The sequence below is a fragment of the Oryctolagus cuniculus genome, chromosome 7, assembly GCF_964237555.1.
Source record: "Oryctolagus cuniculus chromosome 7, mOryCun1.1, whole genome shotgun sequence".
Lineage (NCBI taxonomy): Eukaryota > Metazoa > Chordata > Mammalia > Lagomorpha > Leporidae > Oryctolagus > Oryctolagus cuniculus.
Window position 1 is genome coordinate 2,550,289 of NC_091438.1, and position 24,877 is coordinate 2,575,165.

A 24,877-nucleotide genomic window follows, 5' to 3' on the forward strand; every position below is an offset into this window, starting at 1 on the left:
AACCTGTATCTTTTTTTTTTTTTTTAATGATTTATTTATTTATTTATTTATTTATTTGAGAGGTAGAGTTACAGACAGTGAGAAGGAGACACAGAGAAAAAGTTCTTCCATCTATTGGTTCACTCCCCAAATGGCTGGAACGGCTGCCGCTGTGCTGATCCGAAGCCAGGAGCCAGGTGCTTCCTCCAGGTCTTCCCACGCAGGTGCAGGGGCCCAAGCACTTGGGCCATCTTCTACTGCTTTCCCAGGCCATAGCAGAGAGCTGGATCGGAAGAGGAGCAGCAGGGACTCAAACAGGCACCCATATGGGATGCCAGCACTGCAGATGGAGGATTAACCTACTGCACTCAATCCTCCCCCCCCCTTTTATTTTGATAGGCAGAGTTAGTGAGAGAGAGAGAGACAGAGAGAAACGTCTTCCTTTTTCCGTTGGTTTACCCCCCAAGTGGCCACTACATCTGGGGTGTTGTGGCCGGCGTGCTGCGCCGATCCAAAGCCAGGAGCCAGGTGGTTCCTCCTGGTCTCCCATGTGGGTGCAGGGCCCAAGGACCTGGGCCATCCTCCACTGCCTTTCCGGGCCACAGCAGTGAGCTGGACTGGAAGAGGAGCAACCAGGACAGAATCTGGCGCCCCAATCGGAACTAGAACCTGGGGTGCCGGCGCCGCAGGCGGAGGATTAGCCTAGTGAGCCGCAGCGCTAGACCATCCTCCTTTTTTTAAAGATTTATTTTTTATTTATTTGAAAGGGTTAGAGAGGTAGAGACAGAGAGAGAGGTCTTCCTTCTGCTGGTTCACTCCCCAGATGGCCACAATGGCTGGAGCTGTGCCGATCCGAAGCCAGGATCCAGGAGCTTCTTCAAGGTCTCCCATGCGGGTGCAGGGGCCCAAGGACTTGGGCCATCTTCTACTGCTTTCCCAGGCCACAGCAGAGAACTGGATTGGAAGAAGAGCAGCTGGGACTTGGACTGGTGCCCATATGAGATGCCGGCGCTTCAGGCCAGGGCTTTAACCTGCTGTGCCACAGCGCCGGCCTCCATTCTGTATCTTGATCTTTCTTAATAGATACTTGCAAGTAATGTTTCATTTTCTGTTTTTCAGTGCACCTAGAATAAAACTTTAAATTCTTAAATGTGGTAAAAGACTGTACGTTATCTGTCTCTTAGTTCCTTTGAAATCTCTCTGGTTTCCTGTGATCAAGTTATACTGGCTATTCGATTTCTGAAATCTGTCTCAGGGCCTTTCTATTGCTCCAATAATCTGAAAATGTCATTTCTTTAAATCTTTGCCTGGCTTGATTTTTTTCCATGTCTCTAAAATGTCCTGTTCTCAGATAGACATCTTTAATATTAGATAATATTCCAATATAAAATAGGATAACTCCAACCCTCTGAACCCCACTAATACCATCCTGGGACTCAAAGTGATGCCCATATGGGATACCAGTGCTGCAGACTGTGGCTTTAACCACAGCGCCACAGCGCCAGCCCCAACCTGTCATGTGTTTTAAGATGGAAATATATATAGGCAAGTATATATTATATTGAACAAAATATGGGAAATATCCAAAATTTTCACATGTTAATATTGGAGAGAATGTGCAAGTTAATACTAAATAGAAGTCTTTTAAAGACACATGAGAAAATATTGCTTATTCTTTTAGAAATTGTCATACATTTTTCATTGAGACTATCTTGAGAATTCTCACCATCTTATGGGACACTTTGAAAAGCTAGGACGGTCACAAGCACTGTTAATAATTGTAGAATTTCTTTCCTAAAGTAATTAAAGTTTCCTTGTGACTCTATATAATGTAATGATAGTTGCCCTCTGGAGAACCATAGCCTTGAAGGTTGGAACTAGAACTGGGGCAAAAGTAATTAAAGCTAATGAATATGCTGCAGTTCTGACTTGTTACGTCTTAAAATTTGTTGTCCTTAATGAGGTATACTGGGATAAACAGAATGGAAGACATCATTTGTGAAGGTTTGCTTGTTTAATTAGTTTTGTTTTCGAATGACCATACTTTTCTGATTTGGCAAGGTATACTTTATTGTAAAGAAAGTGTGTTATAAGTGTTTAGTGCTGGGGCTGGCACTGTGGTGTAGGGGGTAAAGCCTCCGCCTGCAGTGCCGGCATCCATGTGGGTGCTGGTTTGAGTCCCGGCTGCTCCACTTCCAATCCTGCTCTCTGCTGTGGCCTGGGAAAGCAATGGAAGATTGCCCAAGTCCTTGGGCCCCTGCACCCACATGGGAGACCTGGAGGAGGCTCCTGGCTCCTGGCTTTGGATCGGTGCAGCTCCAGCCCTTGCGGCCATCTGGGGAGTGAATCAGTGGATTGAAGATCTCTCTCTCTCTGCCTCTCCTTCTCTCTTTGTGTAACTCTGACTTCAAATAAATAAATAAGTCTTTAAAAAAAAGTGTTTAGTGCCTGTCTTTGTATTAAGTCTATGGAATGTGATTTCTTGACTCTGGGTAAAGAAATTAGTCTTTTAAACTCCACCCAGCTGTAGAGTGGATTTGTTTTTAAATTGAATTTAGTTGAATTTATTTACTTGAGGGAGGGAGCAAGGTGGAGGTCTAGGAGGGAGGAGAAAGAGAGAGAGAGGAGGGAGGGAGGGGGGGTAAGGGAGAGAGGGAGAGAGGTCTTCCGTCCGATGGTTCCCAGATGGCTGCAATGGCCATACTGTGCTGATCTTGAGCCAGGAGCTTCTTCTGGTTCTCCCATGTGGGTGCCGGGGCCCAAGGACTTGGGCCATCTTCTGCTGCTTTTCCTGGCCACAGCAGAGAGCTGGATCTGAAGGGAGCAGCCAGGACTTGTACCTGCGCCTGTGCGGGATGCCGGCACTGCTACCACCTGCTGCTTTACTCCCCAGTTGTCTGCCGGGCTAGGCTGAACCTAGGAGCCAGCACATATAAGTGACAGCACACAATTTCTTAAGCCATCACGCTGCCTCCTAGGGTCTACACTGTCAGGAAGCTGGAATCAAGAGGTGGAACTGGGAATTGAAGGTATACACAGGTTGTCTTAGCTGGTATCTTAACTACTAAAGCAGATGCTCACTCCAGTAAAGTGAATTTAATTTGGTACTTGGATGGGTTGTCTAATCCAACTTTGATCTTTTAAAATTCTCTGCTGGGATGATCATACTAGAAATTATTTCAGTCTTTGAGATGTATAAATTCAACCCATTCATTCAATAAGTATTACCAAATGGTATTTCTTGTACTTAGCAGGGAGCTGAGACTGCAAAGATGAATAAAGCTTGGTTGTTCTGGAGGAAATAATTGTAATTGATGAGGTACACCAAATTTGACATGGCAAACACTGGAGCAGGATTGTAAACTATGTAAAGTGTTCTACTCATATGCGTAGAGTTCCAAGCTTTTTGTACCCAAATAAATAATTTTTAATTCCATTTTCATGAACTTTTTGTATAAGCACTGTGTAGAGAGTGGTTGGCTTTTGTTCTGGGAGAGTTGGACGTTTCTAGATTGGTTAATCCAGACAGTCTCAATTGTTGAGGTTTAGCCCTCTTCTCCCCAGTATGTGAAAAAATGACTTTTTGAAACTACCACTGGGAGGGGAGAGTAAGTGTACCTTTAGGTATTTTTTGCGAGTTTGGGACATACCTTAGAACAGCTTGAAATTTTCTTAAACTCTGTGTTTCATTTTAAAAATTCATGTGAAATTTGCATTTAATTGTATAGTGCTTGTATGAATACAGAGATGTTCTAGTTACTACAAAAAAAAAAAAAAAATCGAAAAGAATCTCCTGCGGCTGGCACTGTGGCACAGCGGGTTAAAGCTGTGGCCTGCAGTGCTGACATCCCATATGGGCGTCGGTTCGAGTCCTGGCTGCTCCACTTCTGATCCAGATCTCTGCTATGGCCTGGGAAAGCAGTGGAGGATGGCCCAACTCCTTGGGCCCCTGCACCCGCGTGGGAGACCTGGAAGAAGCTCCTGGCTCCTGGGTTTGGATCAGCTCAGCTCTGACGGTGTGGTCATTTGGGGAGTGAACCAGCGGATGGAAGACTCCCCTCCCCCTGGCTCTACCTCTTTCTGTAAAAGATTTTTTAAATACATCTTTTTTTTTTTTTTTTTTTTTTTTTTTTTTTTTTTTTTTTTTTTTAATAGCTTCTCCTGCTTGGCTGTTAATTTGTAAACAGAGTGAATTAAGAGACCTAGGGGCCAGCTTGTGGTACAGCAGGTTAAGCCACCACCCATGACACTGGCATCCGTTTGAGTGCCAGTTTGTGTCCTGGCTGCTCCACTTCAATCTAGCTCCCTGCTAATGTGCCTGGGAACGCATGCTTAAGCCCCTGCCACCCACTTGGGATACTTCGATAGAGTTCTAGGCTCCTGGCTTTAGCCTGGCCCAGCCCCAGCTGCTGAAGATACTTGGCGAGTGAACCAGTGGATGGCAGATCTCTCTCTCTGTCTCTCCTAGTCTGTCTGTAATTCTGCCTTTCAAATAAATAAGTAAATAAATCTTTAAAAAAATCTTAAAAATAATAAACTTTATTTCTGGTTGAAGGTGGTTTGGAAAAGCTGGTGAGGATTCCAGTGTTGAACTCTGCCTTTCAAATAGTAAGAAGTGAAAGCCCCCATATAGAAATTGAATCCAGGAATAGGGTTTTCTTTTCAGTGCGGTGAGTAATGACATCTGTCACTGCCACAGTCCCTTCACATGGAAACTTTAGGCAGGGAACTAGGCAGCCATGTTTGAAATCATTTAACTGGGTCCCTGGCCCCACCACAGCTGGTCTTGAGATGTGTATCTGACCAGTGGGCAGTCATTACTGCTGGAGACAGGCCACCGTGTGGTAAAATTGATTTGGTTGCCTTAAATCTGGACTCCTTCTTTAATTATCTACCTTAGGTACAACACATTTTTTAATCTTTTGAATAGTCTTTTTTTTTTTTTTTTTTAAAAGATTACTTATTTGAAAGGCAGAGTTACAGACAGAGACAGAGAGAGGTCTTCCATCCTCTAGTTCACTCCCCAGTTGGCCACAATGGTCAGAGCTGCACCAAACTGAAGTTAGGAGCTTGCTCTGGGTCTTTTCACGCGGGTGCAGAGGCCCACGGACTTGGGCCATCTACAGCTGCTTTTCCAGGTCATAGCAGAGAGCTGGATTGGAAGTAGAGCAGCCAGGACTAGAACCGGTACCCATATAGGATGCCAGCACTGCAGGCGGTGGCTTTACCATCTATGCCACAGTGCTGGCCCCAACTAATAGTCTTTCATTTATAAAGTAGTAGTACACTTAGTTGAGTGATTGTTGAGAACATAAGCAGTAAGATATTAAAATTGCCCAATATTGTTTGATTCCCAGCAAGCATTTAGTAAATAATAGTCATAAAATGATCATTTTTGGGTTATAACAACTTAGTATCAACAAACTAGATCTTGAATGTTTAATTCTTTTAAAAGTTAAAACTGCCACCTTGAACACATAGTTGTAATAGTTGTTAAATTCCCAAGTTGTACTGTTAAAAATAGAAAGCATGTCTATTGCGTGTTTGACTTACTCATTTCATAAAAGCGAAAGCCTGCACTGTCTTTCTGTTGACACTGCAGACTTGGCCATATATATAAAAATTACACAGAATGCCAGACATAGGCTTTGATTTTCTTGTCAGATTGAAATCTCAAGACTATTCTCCATATATTTTTGAAAGAGGATATATGAGTTAATCATGTCTTAGTGATAACCTGTTTTTCTTAGATGTCATTTCAAATAGGAGCTTTTTAAAAAACAAATATATATATTTGGGGCCAGCGCTGTGGCGTAATGGGTAAAGCACCATCTGCAGTGCTGGCATCCCATATGGGTGTCAGTTATAGTAATGGAGATCCTAAGGTGGTGGCTCTTTGAAAATCAGAGCACATGAGTAGTTGTATTCTGACTTTTTTGATGCTAGAGGGTTTGACAAGATGATGAGTTTTTAGTACTAAAATATTTTGTTTATTTAGGAAAGGATTATGGAGCTCTTAGAGCAGTTAGGATTTACTGATTTGATTCTTAAAAATGTACTGAAGAAAGCTTTTAATGTATGGATTTGTCGAGTTTCCTGAGTTTTTCTATATCAAACCTCCAACTGTTTATTTTCATCATTCTCATGATGGAGCAAACTGAAATATGTTTTTTGGCATATATGAGTTTTACATTTTTTTTTCAAGATGATAAGTTGTGAAAGGCCTTACCCTGCAACCAGTGGAGCTGGACCAATCTGAAGCCAGGATCCAGGAGCTTCTTCTGGGTCTCCCACATGGGTGCAGGAACCCGAGCACTTGGCCCGTGTTCTACTGCTTTCCCAGGCCAAAGCAGAGAGCTGGATCGGAAGTGGAGCAGCCGGGACCAGAACTGGCACCTACGTGGGATGCTGCTGCAGGCAGCAGCTTTATCTGCTATGCAACAGCGCCAGCCCCAAAAGAATAACTTGTCACTTTGTGCTTGGGTGTTGACCATTGTAGAATTCTTTTTTTTTTTTAAACATTTATTTATTTCTTTGAAAGAGTTAGGGCAAGACAGGCAGAAACAGATCTTGCATCCTCTGGTTCATTCCTCAAGTGGCTGCAGCAGCCAGGACTGGATCAGGCTGAAGCCAGGAGCCAGGCCCTTCATCCAGGTCTCTCAGTGGGTACAGGGACCCAAGTCCTCCATTGCTTTTCTAGGAACATTAGCAGAGATCTGGGTTGGAAATGGAATAACTGGACTTGAACTGGCGCTGATATGGGATGCTGGCATTGCTAGTAGTGGCTTAACCTGTTGCACTAGGACACCAGCCACCTTTGTAGAATTATTATGTATAGTCATTGGGAATCAAAGAATTGCTTGGATAAAGCAGCATTATGTTTATGACTATATGTTTACTGTCTGGGCCTATTCAAGCCTACTAGGAACAGTCAGATTTTTTTTTTTTTGTATTTATAACGTATTTTAAGTTTTTTATGGCAAAAATTTAATTATCTGAGCCATAATTAGATTAAAAGAAAATGCATGTAGTTAAACTGCATTTCAAATCTTCTGTCAATAATTGTGCAGTAATAGGAAAATGGCTTGGGAAAACCAGAATTCGTCTTCCTAGCTTAACTGAATGCTTGCAGCTTTCATGTGAAAGAAGCTACTTCAATTTTAAACTTAGTAATTGATAAGAGTTAAAATGAGTACTTTGTATATTTGTATTTGCTTAAAGCTTTTAGAGTATTCAGCTACTTTTTTTTGTTTAAGTTTCATTTTATGATTTGAAAGGCAGAGTTAGAGAGAAACCTCCCATCCGTTGATTCACTCCCCAAATGGCTGCAATGGACAGGGTTGGGCCAGACTAAAGCCAGGAACTTCTTCTGGGTCTCGCACTTGGGTACAGGGACCAAACATTTGGGCCATCCTCTGCTGCTTTCGTAGGCAAATCAGCAAGGAGCAGGAATCAGAAGTGGCACAGTCAGAACTTGAACAGGCATCCAGATGGGATGCCAGAATTTCAGGCAGTGACTTAACCTGCTATGCCACAACACTGGTCCCCTCAATACTTTTTTATATGTTAGGTTTTAGATTGTGGCTTTAAAATGTAATGATAGGGGCCGGCGCCGCGGCTCACTAGGCTAATCCTCCGCCTAGCGGCGCCGGCACACCGGGTTCTAGTCCCGGTCAGGGCGCCGGATTCTGTCGCGGTTGCCCCTCTTCCAGGCCAGCTCTCTGCTGTGGCCAGGGAGTGCAGTGGAGGATGGCCCAGGTGCTTGGGCCCTGCACCCCATGGGAGACCAGGAAAACCACCTGGCTCCTGGCTCCTGCCATCGGATCAGCACGGTGCGCCGGCCGCAGCGCGCCGGCCGCGGCGGCCATTGGAGGGTGAACCAACGGCAAAGGAAGACCTTTCTCTCTGTCTCTCTCTCACTGTCCACTCTGCCTGTCAAAAAAAGAAAAAAAAAAAAAAAGTAATGATAGGAACTAGTGCTGTAGCATAGCGGGTAAAGCCGCTGCCTGCAGTGCCAGCATTCCATATGGGCGTCAGTTCAATCCCGGCTGCTCCACATCTGGGAAAGCAGTAAAAGATGGCTCAAGTCCTTGGGCCCCTACACCTGTGTGGGAGACCTGGAAGAAGCTCCTGGCTTCAGATCGGCGCAGCTCTGGCTGTTGCGGCTATTTGGCGAGTGAATCAGTAGATGGAAGATCTCTCTCTCTGCCTCTGCTCCTCTATATAACTCTTTCAAATAAATAAATTTAAAAAACATGTAATAGATCTGGACATCAGCTATCACTTTACTTACCTCTAACATGTTTTCTTAGTGGGGTTTGGTTTCAAGATAAAAATATAGAACTTCTTGTATGTCTTCCAGTGTATGTTCATAGCAACCATCAACGTACAGAGTTGAAAATTGTTATCCTGATGATTAAAATTGTGAAGGCCTTGAGTATTTGAATTCAGATCAGACTAATTTTAGTGGTAGTTAATTGGGGAGAGGTTTCTGTTTTCTTTTTCCCTCCTTAAAAGCATCATTCTATGAAGAATCTTCCCTAAGAGAAAGTACATGTTGACTGAATTGGTAGGTGAAAATTAAAAATAAACTTCTCATTCAAATAATCAGCGATTCTCAATTGTTAACTTCTTTTTCTTTTTTGTTTCTATGTTGTGCTTATATTAAGTTTATATAGACTTTAGACTTGCAATGCAATTTAAGGAACCTGTTGGTAATAAGTCCTTCCTAGCCGTGTGATGTTGGGTGTGACATTTAGAATTCTGTTGTTTATTCATTTCTTTTTTTTTTTTTAAAGGTTTTATTTATTTATTTGACAGGTAGAGTTACAGACAGTGAGAGAGAGAGAGAGAGGTCTTCCTTCCATTGGTTCACTCTCCAGATGGCTGCAATGCCGGAGCTGCGCCGATCTGAAGCCAGGAGCCAGGAGTCCTTCCTGGTCTGCCATGCAGGTGCAGGGCCCCAAGGACTTGGGCCATCCTCTACTGCTATCCCAGGCCACAGTAGAGAGCTGGACTGGAAGAGGAGCAACTGGAACTAGAACCGGCGCCCATATGGGATGCTGGCTCTGCAGGCGGAGGATCAGCCTAGTGTGCCATGGCGCCGGCCCCCTCTCTCTCTCTCTCTCTCTCTCTCTTTTTTTTTTTTAAAGAAAAGATAGATTTGTTTATTTGAAAGGCAAAGCCATACAGAGAGACAAAGAAAGAAACAGAGACATCTTCTGTTTATTCACTCCCTAAATGGCCTTAGTTCCTGGGGCTGGGCCAGGCTGAATCCAGGAGCCTGGAACTCCATCCTGGTCTCCTACGTCGGTGGCAGGGACCTAAGTACTTGGTCCATCATCTACTGCCTTCCCAGGCATGACTCAAACTGGTGCCCCTATGGGATGCCAGTGTTGCCTAGTCTGCTGTACCACATCCTCAGCCCCACTGCCTCTGTTTCTGCTTCCTCTATATGGATGTTTTTATTTGTGGACCTGTCACATATAACTAGTGCTGTTCCTTTAAATTTTAAAAAATTTTCTTTTTGTTATTTGAGTGGCGGGGGAGGGGATGAAGGTATGGGGAGAGAGAAGGGAAGCACCAGAGTGCATATACATCTGCTAGTCCACTCCCCAAATGCCCGCTCTGCCCAGGTCTGGGCTGGACTATAGCCAGGAGCTGGGAACTCAGTGCAGGTCTCCCACATGGGTGGCAGGGACTCAACCATTGGAGCCATCATCCACTCCTGCCCAGGGCACACGTTGGCAGAAAGCTGGAATCCAGGAGCTGGAGCTAGAATCTGGAATACTCAGGCATTCCTTTGTGAGATATGGGCTTATTAACTGTGAGGCTAACTACCCACTCAGTTCCTTTAATTCTTACATTTTGGTATATTCTCGTTTTTATTTTGTTTTCAAGTTCAGTAACAGGTTAGCTTCCAAGAGGTCTAACAGTAATTCGAAAAATTGGGGAGAATTGTTGGGAGTGCTGAAATTTTTATTTTTAAAAGGCTCAAGTGGCATACATGGTCTATGCGGTGATTTTAGAAGCTACGGGGATCTTCTGGATAGTTTTAGGAATTAGGGCCTGAAGAGTCTATAGGTTTGATTCGTCTCTAAATGCTCAGCTTATAGTGTGAAGTAGTGGGTAGAGTTGCAGTAAGTGAATGAATGACCCCATGCCATACACATTAAAAAAACTTTTGCGTCTTTTGGTCAAGTATGTATTTATTTTTCTTCCATTATTGGGGTCATCTTTAGAAATTATGAAACATCGCGATTGCTCTTTTTCTCAAGGTTGGACTAGCAGCTTATAGGACTTTTAGTTTTGATCCAGTGTTTCATGCTCTTATGCCATCCCACCCCCACCTTTCTAAACTGTGCAGTGGCTGGTTTCTGGTTTCCTAGAGTATTCCTGTGCTTGATTAAGTACAACTGTGTTCTGTCCCCTTTTTTTCCACACATTCGCAGGGTTTGCATCTCATCTCCATTACTTACTGAGTGTGTGGCTGTTTAGTGAGTTACTCAATTCCTCTTTAGTCCCACTTAACAGTCAAATTAACTACTGAGTATGAGCTCCTGACAGATAAGCTTACTAATAATAAAATGACAACTGCTCATAATAACAACTTCCAAGTTTTGACTATGTTTATTTAGCATTTTATTGTTTCTCATTAATAAAATGAGCTATTATTAGCCCTGCTTCATATTGTAATACGTAAAGGAAATAGAATATAAAATTCCTAGGAAAAAATAAGCACTCAGTAAATGTTAGATATTATTATTGTATACTTTGTTTTTGAGAGACATCACTGCTTAGTCAGCAAAGCGGCATCTATGGAGTCCAGCGCATTAGTTGTGAATCTTGCCTTAGCTGTCTAATAGCACTTTGACCTTCGGCAAATTACTTTACTATTCCCTTCCTGTTTTTCATGGCTATAAAATGAGGATAATAGCTACTTTGTAGGGTTTTGTGGCATATTATAAATACACTTTTTAAGGTTTTGTGGCATATTATAAATACATAGATACTTAGTAAATGCTAATTATTATAGGCGTTCATGTTGTTGAGGGATGGCTGGGTCCAGGTTCTAGTTTCCAGTGCAAGAACAGAGTTTGAGGATGAAATTTAGATAAAAGTCAGTGGAAAAACAAGATTTATTTACACGCAGAGTGAAAGTGCATACTTAGGCAGGAGTGCGGGCATGCCCTAAAGAGAGCTGCACTCAGTGAGGTTAAGGTACATCCCTTTATATCCCTGGAGGCATATGGGATGGAGTTTTATTGAATATTCAAAGGGGAGAAGAGTTTTCCTTGTCCTTTTTTGGGGAATCTTGGAAGTGTCACGGCAGCAGGTACATGATGGCTAAACACCCATAAAATTCACCCTTTAAAAATGTATAGTTGGAGCCGGCGCCACGGTTCACTAGGCTAATCCTCCACCTAGCGGCACCGGCACACCGGGTTCTAGTCCCGGTCGGGGTGCTGGATTCTGTCCTGGTTGCCCCTCTTCCAGGCCAGCTCTCTGCTGTGGCCAGGGAGTGCAATGGAGGATGGCCCAAGTGCTTGGGTCCTGCACCCCATGGGAGACCAGGATAAGTACCTGGCTCCTGCCATCGGATCAGCGCGGTGCGCTAGCCGCAGCGCACCAGCCGCGGTGGCCATTGGAGGGTGAACCAATGGCAAAGGAAGACCTTTCTCTCTGTCTCTCTCTCACACTGTCCACTCTGCCTGTCCAAAAAAAAAAGTATAGTTGGAGAGCAGGCTTTTGACCCTAGTGGTTAAGATGTCTGGCTCCTGTATTGGAGTGCCTCTGTTTTATTCCTCTGGCTTCTGATTCCAGCTTCCTGCCAATGCAGATCCTTGGAGGAAACAGGCCATGGCTTAAGTAGTTGGGTCTAGAACCTTTAAGGGAGATTTGGGTTGAGTTCCTGACTCCTGGTTGCAGCCCCCACCCAGCACCGCCCATTGCCTGCAGTTGCAGAGTGAACCAGCAGATAAGAGCTCTGTTTCTCTCTTTGTCTTTCTGTTTCTCAAATAAAGAAAAGTTTAAAAAAATGTAGAATTGGTGCTGGTGCTGTGGTGCAGCAGGTTAAGCTGCCGCCTGGGACGCCAGCATCTCATATGAGTGTCAGTTTGGTTGGATCTGTTCCCCTTAGCCATCCAGCTCCCTGCTAATGCGCTTGGGGAAGCAGCAGCAGATGGCCCAAATCCTTAGGCCCCTGTTCTCCTGTGGGAGACCTAGGTAGAGCTCCTAGCTTCACCCTGGCCCAGCCAAGAATTCTTTGCTGAAGTCCTGCCAAGAAAATGCCATATAAATTGGTTAAGATGAAGTAAAAGCCATTAGGTTAATTGACTTAGAGTTCAGTTGGAGAGCTCTCTTCTGCCACTGGCCCTGAAGCTAGGGATTAGAGCTGCAACAGTTGAGGGAGGGGAGGAATGGATGTCAGAAGACAGTATGTTGATTGGTCCTTTATCTCTTCATGCCCTTCATTTTGTTTTCCTTTGGGCTGTTCATCTTTTTCTTATTTATTTCTAATAGCTTAAACAAATATCCCATTTTGTCATATTTTGCCATGTTTCAGGGTTTTGCCTTCGTTTTTTTTAATTTTTATTTATTTATTTATTTTTTGACAGGCAGAGTGGACAGTGAGAGAGAGAGAGACAGAGAGAAAGGTCTTCCTTTTGCCGTTGGTTCACCCTCCAGTGGCCGCCGCGGCCGGCGCACCGCGCTGATCCGATGGCAGGAGCCAGGTACTTATCCTGGTCTCCCATGGGGTGCAGGGCCCAAGGACCTGGGCCATCCTCCACTGCACTCCCTGGCCACAGCAGAGAGCTGGCCTGGAAGAGGGGCAACCGGGACAGAGAAGAGGGGCAACCGGGACAGAATCCGGCGCCCCGACCAGGACTAGAACCCGGTGTGCCGGCGCTGCTAGGCGGAGGATTAGCCTAGTGAGCCACGGCGCTGGCAGGGTTTTGCCTTTGAATGTTGCTCATGTTATCATTTGATACACACAAATATTACATTTTATGAAGTTAAATTTGTCAGTCCTTTTTTTTTTTTTTAATTTATTTGACAGGTAGAGTTAGACAGTGAGGGAGAGAGACAGAGAGAAAGGTCTTCCTTCTGTTGGTTCACCCCCAAAATGGCCTCTACGGCCGGCGCACTGCGCCAATCCGAAGCTAGGAGCTAGGTGCTTCCTCCTGGGACTTGAACCAGTGCCCACATGAGATGCTGGCACTGCAGGCTGTGGCTTTGCCCACTATGCCACAACATGGACCCCATACAAATTTTTTTAATACTTCAAAATTTTTTTGTTTACCTGATCTCCCTGGGGTTGAGATGGTAAGGTTTGTTTTTTCCTTTTTTTTTTTTGACTGTAAAATAATTTACTAAAGTCACTATTTATAAACATTTGTTTGCTAGTAAAGTGGTCTGTGTATTTCTAATAATTATGCTACAGTGTTGTTTAGGACATAGCATTTCAGGAATGCTCTCTTGTCCCTGTTGACTATATTTTGCATTTATGTGTATGACCTTTATTGAATAATGTACAGTGCCTTTTACCCTGAAGAAGGATGAAAGTTTCTTCAGTGTATCCCCATAATGTTCCAGATGACCAAAGCTGAAGTCTTGTGACTTTGCTTGTTTGGACAAGTTAGTTCTCTGGTCTTTGTAGTAGCAGCTATCAGGGCTATCCATTTACCTGTCATTTTTCTTTGACTCAAAGGAATGCCCATTTTGGTCATTATTTTTTGTTTTAATCTGTTCCCATCATTATGGTAATCTATAAAATCTATTCTTTAGTTGTGACATATGCTTTATTCTTTAAATATTTGTTTTTAGGTGTCCTATAATGTGCTAGATGATAAAGGCAGTATATTCTTGGCTTGTGTTTTTATGTTTGGTTTGTTTAACTTATTTTCTGGGTTCCTACATTTTTTTTTTGAGATGAAGAGACAGAGACAGAGAGCTTCCTTCTGCTGGCTCATTCCTCACATGCCTGCAATGGAACTTAATCCAGGTCTGGCATATGGGTATCAGGGACCCCAAAACCCCTTGACCTATCACCTGCTACCTTCCTGGGTCTACCCTGAAAGGAGGCAGGAGCAGGGAACCGAACCATGTACTCCAGTATGGAACATGGGCATCCCAGTTGGTGTCTCAACCACTGGGCCAAATGGACGCCCCAACTTTTTTTTTACTTTGGCAAATTGGAAGCATATACAAGGTCAGGGAGAATAATATGAATACTCTTCTGACTCTGTCCGGTTCAGCAGTTATCAAACAGCAATTTTGTTTTCTCTATGCCTTACTCCTTCATTCCACTCAAAATTATATGAAGCGAATCTCTGCTAATCATGTAATTTAATCTGTAAATATTTGAGTATGTATTTTTAAAAGACAAGGAGTTCTTCATAATCATATTGTCATCCTCACACTCAAAAAATATCAACAATAATTCCTAAAAACATTATCTAATCTAATAGGCCATGTTCTCAGTTTCTGGTGTAAATGGAAATTTGGAATAAGGTCTAACATTTTAATTTACCTTTTAAAATGATCTCTTGGTGTCCTATTATATCAAAAATCTTTATGAATTCAAGAGCATTCTTGTTAATTACCCAGCGAAAGAAACCATCAGTGCTGTTATCCTATTCCTTTAATGGTACCATTCCTGATCAGGCTGCACCTAGAGACCTGGTTGGCTTCTGGAGTTTAAGACACTTTATTTTTTATTTAAAAAAATTTTTTTTTATTCGACAGAGTAATAGACAGTGAGAGAGAGAGGGAGAGAGGTCTTCCTTCCATTGGTTCACTCCCCAAATGGCTTCTACAGCCGGCGCTGTGCCGATCCGAAGCCAGGAGCCAGGTGCTTCTTCCTGGTCTCCCATGCGGGTGTAGGGGCCCAAGCACTTGGAACATCTTCCACTGCCTTCCTGGGCCCCAACAGAGAACTGGACTGGAAGAGGAGCAGCTGGGACTAGAACCCAACGTCCATATGAGACGCACTGCAGGCGAAGGATTAACCAAGTGAGCCATGGCGCCGGCCCTAAGACACTTTAGTCATCTTGAATGTTCATCTTTTTATCTGTACAGCTAATATTTAATGGTGCAGCTATGTGACAGTTACTTTTCTAGGTGCTTGGGTTACGTCAATGCATAAGACAAAGATTCTTGGCTTTGACAGTTTTATTTTCTAGTGGGGGAGCAGACAATAAACAGAAAATACAGTACAAACAATATTAACAGTTATTAATTAGAAAATAGTGCTCTGGAAAAGAAGAACTAAGTAGAATAAGATAGAGGGGAATTCAGATTTTGTTGTGATGGGAAACAAATAAGATGATCAGGGCTGGCACTGTGGCATAGTGGGTAAAGCTACTGTCTGCAGTGCCAGAATCCCATATGGATGCCGGTTCTAGTCCCGGCTGCTCCTCTTCCGATCCAGCTCTCTGCCATGGCCTGGGAAAGCAGTTCTTGGGCTCCTGCACCCTCGTGGGAGACCCAGAAGAAGCTCCTGGCTCCTGGCTTTGGATTGGTGCAGCTCCGGCCGTTGCGGCCATTTGGGGAGTGAATCAGCAGCTGGAAGACCTGTCTCTCTGTGTAGCTGTCTTTCAAATAAATAAATAAATCTTTTTTTAAAAAAAATAACATGATCAGGGTAGATCTCTTGACAGGTTGAGGTTTGAGGAAAGATCTGAATGAGGGAGTAAAGATGGTAGCCAGGCAGCTCTCTGGGGAGGGGATTTATTGTGATGGAAGAGCCAGAGAAAGTGTGCCAGGCTTATTTGAAGGAAAAGAAGAACTACATTGCAGCTGAGGTTGAGTTGAGTAGGGGAGATCATAGTAAGCAGATAAGGATTCAAAGGTGAGACAGTGGGTAGTGGAAGTGTGAGGAGTGATGCTTTGTAGCACCAGGCACATAATGCCTTTGAAGTCACTTGGCTCTGATCTGCAGCAAAATGAGGGGGGGCATTGGAGGATTTTGGGAACTGAAGTAAGAGGATCATTCTTGTTATTTTTTTTAGTATACCATAGCAGGGGAGCAAGTGAAGAAACTGGAAGACTAGTTAGGAGGCTTTATAAATAGTCTAGGTAAGAGAAGATAATGACTGGGACTGGGTTATGGCAGTGGAGGTGGTGAGAAATAGATGATTTCTGTATATAATTTGAAGGTAGAGCCAAAGGAATTTTCTGATTTAATGTGTTTGTGTGCATATGTGTAAGTGTGTTTGAGGAAGAAGACAGATGCTATCAGCTGAGTTGAATAAGTGTGTAGGAGGGTAATAGAGAGATCAGGGTAGAATGGGAAAGATAGGAAGTTTGGTTTTTTAATCCGTTAGTTTGAAATATCTCTTAGATATCTAACTAGAGAAGATACTTTATAACTATGCCTGTAAAGTAATAAGTGTTAAATGACAACAACAACAGTGATTGTCAAAAGAATAAATTAGGGGCAAGCATTTGGTCTAGCAGTTCAGACGCCATGTCCCATATTGGAGTGCCTGTGGTTGAGTCTTGGCTCCCAATTCTGGCTTCCTGCTAATATAGACCTTGGAAGGCAGCAGTGGTAACTCAAGTAATTGGGTTTCTTCCACCTATGTTGGAGACCTCGATTGAGTGCTGAGCTCCCAGTTTAGGCCTGGCCCAGCTCCAGCCATGACAGACATTTGGGGAGTGAGCTAGTGGGTGAATGGCCTCTCTGTCTTTGTCTGTGCTGCTTGAAGAAGAATAAGAAGAAGAATGAATTAACTGGATTCTGTGTTAGTGGCATTAGAGATGCTGTGACAGAAATATATCAAGCTCTGCCCTCAGTGTGATGCTCTTTTGTTCTTTTATGTTCTGTTATGGCTTGAACAACGTCTAGATAGAATGCAACCATGCGGAGTTAATAAATGAGTAACTGTCAAATAATGGGTTCCTGATTATATTTTATCATGCTTTTCTTTTTTAAACCACAAAAAATATCCTCTAGCTCTGGTGTATTCAATAAAAGTGTTTGAGAAGCCAGTACATTTTATTGAAAGCATGAATAATTTTCTCTTCTAATTACATGGTTTTGGTTTTCATTTGCCTTGTGAGAATAAAAAAATTGTAACATAGGGTAGAAAAATCCAATACTAGAACTTTTTTTAAAACTTTGAATTATTTCCTATTGAATAATTACTTAGTTTTTTGTTTACAGTTTGCATTCAGCAAGACCTGCCTCTTCTTTGCTTTTGTAAATACATTGCAGTATATGAGTTCATAGAAGCTACTTCTAATTTTTGGCATGTCATAATAATATCTAAATATTAGATTCTTTAGATCTTTCTTCTTCTGGGTGTTCTCATTTTTATTTTAGCTTTAAGTGATCATTGATCACTGTGACTAAGTCAGCAGTGCCTTGCGTTGTAAGTTTGAAAATCCTTATTTTAGAATTTCAAAACTTAGAAAACCTGTTCCTTCCTTCTTTCCTTGTTTCCTTAAAGGCAGAGAAGGCAAGACAGAGGGACAGATAGAGAGATCTTTCATATGCAGATTCACTTCCCAAATAGCAGCAACAGCCAGGACTGGGCCAGGCTGAAATCAGTACTCCATCCTGGTCTCTCTTGTGGGTGAGAGGTACCTAAGTATTTGAGGCATCATCTGCTGCCTTTCAGGGTGTATATTACCAGGAAGGTGGATTGGAAGCAAAGCTGGAACTCAAACCAGGCTCTTCAAAATGAGATACGGGGGTCTCAAAGGATGACTTACTCACTAAGCCAAATGCCTATCCTGGATTTCACAGGATTTTGTGTTTCTTCATTAGCATCTGCTGAACTATTTTAATGAAAATATTAGGAGTTAGTTGCAAATATAAAATATCTTGTTATAAATTGTACCATATCAAGGGAAAATATTTGCACTTAAAATCTAATCTCAAAGAATTTTCATGAGGCCAGCACCGCGGCTCAATAGGCTAATCCTCCACCTAGTGGCGCCGGCACACCAGGTTCTAGTCCCGGTCGGGGTGCCGGATTCTTTCCCGGTTGCCCCTCTTCCAGGCCAGCTCTCTGCTGTGGCCAGGGAGTGCAGTGGAGGATGGCCCAAGTGCTTGGCCCTGCATCCCATGGGAGACCAGGAGAAGCACCTGGCTCCTGCCTTGGGATTAGCGCGGTGCACCAGCCGCAGCGCGCCAGCCGTGGCAGCCATTGGAGGGTGAACCAACGGCAAAAGGAAGACCTTTCTCTCTGTTTCTCTCTCTCTCACTATCCACTCTGCCTGTCAAAAAAAAAAAAAAAAAAAAAAAAAAAGATTTTTCATGAATTATCTTTTATATGGATTTCTGTGTTTTCAAATCATCACAAATTCTATGGAGAACAAGGCAGGTATAAATGTATGCACAGGTACAAACATATGTACCCAAATACATACTATTTGCCCAGAAGACTTGGGGTGCTGTATACAGGTTGAGCATCCCTAATTTGAAAATCAGAAGTTGCAAATGCTCCACAATCTGAAAGCTTTGGAGTGCTGACTTGACCCCACGAGAGGAAAATTCCGCAACTTACTTTCTGTGACAGGCTGTAGTCAAAATGCAGGTGCATTAGAAATATGAAAAGTTATCTTCGAGTCTATGTGTATAAAATATATATGAAACAGCAGCGAATTTTTTTTTTTAATCTTTGACAGGCAGAGTGGACAGTGAGAGAGAGAGACAGAGAGAAAGGTCTTCCTTTTGCCGTTGGTTCATCCTCCAATGGCCACCGCGGCCGGCACATTGCTGCTGGCGCATCGCGCTGATCCGAAGCCAGGAGCCAGGTACTTATCCTGGTCTCCCATGGGGTGCAGGGCCCAAGCACTTGGGCCATCCTCCACTAAACAGCAGTGAATTTTGTGTGGACATGAGTCCCATCCCCAAGTTACATTATTACATACAATGATACTTAAAAAAAAATCCACAGAAAATAGAATTAAAAGATTAATTAATTTTGTTATTAAAAATTTTGGAATCCATGTTTTTTTTCATAATAAAACTATTTCATGAACTTTTTGAAGACACTCTAGGTACCTAGATTTCAAAAATTTTTTTATACTGAGATGAACATCTTTATATTTCATTTTCTGTGAACCTTTTGAAGAACTGTCATACATGTGGATATTTCAGAATCTAAAACTATCTGAAATCCAAAACGTTTCTGGTTTTAGGCATTCAGATACAGGATACTCATTCAACCCTTGCTTGAATTTCTGTTTCTGATGGTATATCTCAGAAATATACTGAATGCTCTACGAGATCTAGGGGTCTGTGCATCAAAGACAGAAGTAAATCTTGCTTGTAGGCTTTAGTGGGAGAGAAAAACAGTTAAAATAGTGATTTGGCTTCTCTTCCTTCATTGTGTTGATCTCTTCCTTCTTAGACAATGACCCTCGCTCACCTGACTGGTGAACTTGTTTGGATGAAGTAGTGGAAATGGATAAAGGGGGAGGGGGGGTCTTTTATCTTTTCCTTAGATGTGGAAACCATGTGTGATTGCCAGGTTCATTAACTTTTAGGTTCTACCTTGAGTCTGTCTGTGCTGGATCCAACAAATTGGGTAATATTTTTTCTGTTGAATTTAGTGCTAGTTATGTAAAGTATGCACAATAAACATTAACTATCTCCAATTCCTTATTTCTGTTTATTTGATATACTGTATATTATTCTGTATATTTGATATACGTTTATATAGTATACTATGTGATGACAAAAGAGATAGTGAGTTGGAGTCAAAATGTCTGAAATAATCAATGTAATGATTACCAGTCCTTGGAATGGTAATATGGTAGTAGTGACTGTATTTCTAGGACTTGTAGATTCTACTTCTGGCTCTGTAACTTTTAAAAGAAATCAGTTTCTATGTGCTTCAACTTCTTCATCTGTGTTATGTATCTTCTTCATGTACTGATGTATTCTGAAGATAAGTGACTGATGTGCAGAATTTAAATCTTTTCTCCACCCTCTTGCCTTCTTTCATCCCTTTTACTCTGCTGTGTATCTAGGAAATTATTGTCAGCTTTTCAGATTCTTTTCTCTTGCCTCACCTAATTTTCTGTTCTCATTACCTATATATGGAAGCATATAGCCATCCGCAATCTCTTTAAGTGTATCGTTAAGTGTCCTGTTGCTAGCATGTGATTTTATTCATGTGACAAACTCAGATTAAACTAGTTTATTATTGGGGGGATAGTTCATGGAATTAAAGAAACAGTGGATTTATCAAGGCTGATAATGGGAGCAGAAGGAGCTAGACTTCAGGAATGATTCAAAGGGATAGGATTTTTTTTTTTTAAGATTTATTTTATTTTATTTATTTGAAAGAGTTGCAGAGAGAGGTAGAGACAGAGAGAGAGGTCTTCCATTTGCTGCTTCACTCCCCAGATGGCCGCAATGGCTGGAGTTGAACCGATCCAAAGCCAGGAGCCAGGCACTTCTTCTGGGTCTCCCACATGGGTGCATGGGCCCAAGGACTTGGGCCATCTTCTGCTGCTTTCCCAGGCCACAGCAGAGAACTGGGTTGGAAGAGAAGCAGCCAGGACTAGAACCAGTGCCCATATGGGATGCCGGTGCTTCAGGCCAGGGCTTTAACCCGCTGTGCCACAGCGCTGGCCCCAAAGGGATGGGAGTTGGTTAAAACACTAGTCTCTGAGATTTAGTTTTCTCTATTAACTGCAGATTGGCTTTCTTCATAGGAGGAAGAACAGGCCCACCAACAATTCTCAGTTTCCATCTTAAAAGTTTCTACTGGAAGAGAGTAATGAACTCACCAGTCAACAGTCCAGAAATCTTAGGAATTGAGTTTAATTGATCTAGCTTGCATTTAGTATCCACCTTTTAATCTGTTTCTCTATGGGGCTTGAGGGTTCTGTAAAATCCATGTTATTTGAATGGAGAGAAGGCTTATTCCCCCAAAACTAAAAAAGGTTCTGGAATTATTGCTGGACAAATGAAAATACATAGATGTCCACTAAAATACTGTGAGTAATGAAAGTTCTTCTATGCCCTTTTCAGGACCAGAGACTTACTTTCATGCATAATGTTGTGACTCTCATGTGGGAACTAGAACAGTGGATGGATGCTTAGAAAACAGAAGTCAGAGTAGGGTTTTTCTGGACTGGCTGAGTTCAACATGGAAGAATTTTGGTTGGCAAATGTTGTTCTACATTATTCATGTCTATTTTCTTACAGTAAATTAAGAGCTTCTCCTTTTCTACCTTTGTAATGTGTCTTCTGTGACCATTCTAACTCTCATGCCTTATAGTCCTCCTAACTTAGCCACTTTTGACTCACACTCATGTTTTTAAGTTCTATTTTAGTTCAAGAGCCACTTGAATGTGAATAGGTACACACATATAATCTAAAAACAAGAAGCAAGCTAACCACATTTGGTACAGAATGAAATTAGATCACATGGACTACAATTTTGTACTTTTGAGTATGTTATTTTGGGAAGAACATAGCTTCCAGTTAGACTTTGCTGAGTGTTGTTAGACTTTTTCTAGTACATATGTGGAAATTGTAGTTTCAGACATCCAAGTGAGGTGTTGATTGAGATATCACCATTGCTCATTTAACAAAAATGATGTGACATTAAAGTAGGAGTTAAAGGCTGTTCACTTGGTGGAATTGGAAGAATTGCTACAGTTGTGGAGGATAAGTCTGTTACTAGTGAGTCAATTCAGTGAAAAAATATTAAGTGTCTTTGGGTTCAGTGGAGAACAGGATGGTTAGATGAAACACAGCTACACGTGTCTGACTTTGTGGAACTCTGTTTTCTGTTAGCCTCATATCCCTTTAAAATGTCCCACAAGTGAAGACTTTATGCCTAGACTACGGAGCCTAATGTTGATTTTTATTTGCATTTGAAGAGAAATAAAAAATTCTTTGTCAGATTTTATGGTCTGACTTTTGTATTAGAGCAGGGCAGTCTTCAAAAACAGGTCCCCCCCCCCCCCCCCCATTGCTCTGTTGTATATAGTGGGTTAAAATGGATGTATTGGTTCAGGGTTCACAGAACAGTGAGCTCAATTTTATTTAGAAGACTTCTGAGAATTGTCAGCTTTTAAAAGATTTATTAGAAAGGCAGAGCAACAGGGAAAGAGGGGGGAGGGAGGAGAGAGAGAGAGGGTGATGCGGGGGAGGGGAGAGAGAGAAAGAGAGAGAGAGAGGAGAGAGGAGAGAGAGATTTGCGGGGATGCATCCTGATGGGGATGCACTGTGATGGGGGTGCACTGTGATGGGGATGAATGTGATGGGGGTGCACTGTGATGGGGATGACTGTGATGGGGATGACTGTGATGGGGATGACTGTGATGGGGGTGCACTGTGATGGGGGTGCACTGTGATGGGGATGACTGTGATGGGGGTGCACTGTGATGGGGATGACTGTGAAGGGGGTGACTGTGATGGGGATGACTGTGATGGGGGTGACTGTGATGGGGATGACTGTGATGGGGGTGCACTGTGATGGGGGTGCACTGTGATGGGGATGACTGTGATGGGGATGACTGTGATGGGGGTGCACTGTGATCACTGTGATGGGGATGACTGTGATGGGGATGACTGTGGTGGGGGTGCACTGTGATGGGGGTGCACTGTGATGGGGATGACTGTGATGGGGGTGCACTGTGATGGGGGTGCACTGTGATGGGGATGACTGTGATGGGGGTGCACTGTGATTGGGATGACTGTGATGGGGGTGCACTGTGATGGGGATGACTGTGATGGGGGTGCACTGTGATGGGGGTGCACTGTGATGGGGATGACTGTGATGGGGGTGCACTGTGATGGGGTGCACTGTGATGGGGATGACTGTGATGGGCATGCACTGTGATCACTGTGATGGGCATGACTGTGATGGGGATGACTGTGATGGGGATGACTGTGATGGGGGTGCACTGTGATTGGGATGACTGTGATGGGGGTGCACTGTGATGGGGATGACTGTGATGGGGATGACTGTGATGGGGGTGACTGTGATGGGGGTGCACTGTGATGGGGGTGCACTGTGATGGGGGTGACTGTGATGGGGGTGACTGTGATGGCGGTGCACTGTGATGGGGATGACTGTGATGGGGGTGCACTGTGATGGGGATGACTGTGATTGGGATGACTGTGATGGGGGTGCACTGTGATGGGGATGACTGATGGAGATGACTGTGATGGGGGTGCACTGTGATTGGGATGACTGTGATGGGGGTGACTGTGATGGGGATGACTGTGATGGGGGTGCACTGTGATTGGGATGACTGTGATGGGGGTGACTGTGATGGGGATGACTGTGATGGGGATGACTGTGATGGGGGTGCACTGTGATGGGGATGACTGTGATGGGCATGCACTGTGATCACTGTGATGGGCATGACTGTGATGGGGATGACTGTGATGGGGATGACTGTGATGGGGGTGCACTGTGATTGGGATGACTGTGATGGGGGTGCACTGTGATGGGGATGACTGTGATGGGGATGACTGTGATGGGGGTGACTGTGATGCGGGTGCACTGTGATGGGCATGACTGTGATGGGGGTGACTGTGATGCGGGTGCACTGTGATGGGGATGACTGATGGGGTGCACTGTGATGGGGATGACTGTGATGGGGATGACTGTGATAGGGATGACTGTGATGGGGGTGCACTGTGATGGGGATGACTGTGATGGGCATGACTGTGATGGGGGTGCACTGTGATGGGGATGACTGATGGGGTGCACTGTGATGGGGATGACTGTGATGGGGATGACTGTGATGGGGATGACTGTGATAGGGATGACTGTGATGGGGGTGCACTGTGATGGGGGTGACTGTGATGGGCATGACTGTGATGGGGGTGACTGTGATGGGGATGGCTGTGATGGGGGTGCACTGTGATGGGGGTGCACTGTGATGGGGATGACTGATGGGGTGCACTGTGATGGGGATGACTGTGATGGGGATGACTGTGATAGGGATCACTGTGATGGGGATGACTGTGATGGGGATGACTGTGATGGGGATGACTGATGGGGTGCACTGTGAATGGGATGACTGTGATGGGGGTGACTGTGATGGGGACGACTGTGATGGGGGTGACTGTGATGGGGGTGCACTGTGATGGGGGTGACTGTGATGGGGGTGCACTGTGATGGGGGTGCACTGTGATGGGGATGACTGTGATGGGGATGACTGTGATGGGGATGACTGTGATGGGGGTGACTGTGATGGGGATGACTGTGATGGGGGTGACTGTGATGGGGATGACTGTGATGGGGGTGACTGTGATGGGGATGACTGTGTGGGGGTGCACTGTGATGGGGATGACTGATGGGGTGCACTGTGATGGGGGTGCACTGTGATGGGGGATGCACTGTGATAGAGGATGCTGGCAATGCACATGTTGGTTTAACTTGTTGTCACAACTCTTGCCCCATCCCAGATTTTTGTGCACCAAAATAAATTTTTCTTTCCAATGAACTTTTGAAGTATGCATGTGTACCTATTTATTTCATTTTCCCTCTATTGTAAATAACACTTTAAAAAAATAAATTTCAACTTAGTATTGTTTATTATGTGTAGAGAAGACATTGACTTTTGTATATTGACTTTGTATCCTGATGCCTTACTATGTTTATTTATTAGTTTTAGGGGGGGTTTTCTTTTTAAACTTTTTTTTTTTTTCGCAGGTTCCTTGAGGCTTTTTACATAAAGAACCATCTAATCTATGGATAAAAGCAGTTTGATTTAATCTTTCCTAATCTATATTTTATTTCTTATAATGCTGAATGGATCATTGTGATGAGAGAGGACATCTTTGCCTTGTTTCAGCATTAGGAGTAAAGAGTCCAGTGTCTCACAGTGAAATATGATGATAGCTGTAGGTGGTTTTTTTTGTTTGTTTTTGGGAAGATTGCCTATGTCAAGTTGAGGAAGTTCC

General features: G+C 43.5%; 2 protein-coding genes across 9 annotated transcripts in view; one reads left to right on the forward strand and one right to left on the reverse strand.

The window, feature by feature from the left end:
- The window catches only part of LOC138850323 (uncharacterized), a 57,034-nt gene extending 32,695 nt beyond the window's left edge, over positions 1 to 24,339 (reverse strand). The window contains exons 1-2 of the mRNA XM_070076750.1: positions 22,804 to 24,339; positions 22,230 to 22,700 (exon numbers count right to left, since the gene is read on the reverse strand). Of these exons, the coding sequence (XP_069932851.1) occupies positions 22,230 to 22,700; positions 22,804 to 24,339 (2,007 nt within the window). The remainder of the gene's footprint in view (positions 1 to 22,229; positions 22,701 to 22,803) is intronic.
- The window catches only part of RABGAP1L (RAB GTPase activating protein 1 like), a 788,918-nt gene that overhangs the window by 33,677 nt on the left and 730,364 nt on the right, over positions 1 to 24,877 (forward strand). The gene's annotated exons all lie outside the window — the stretch shown is intronic.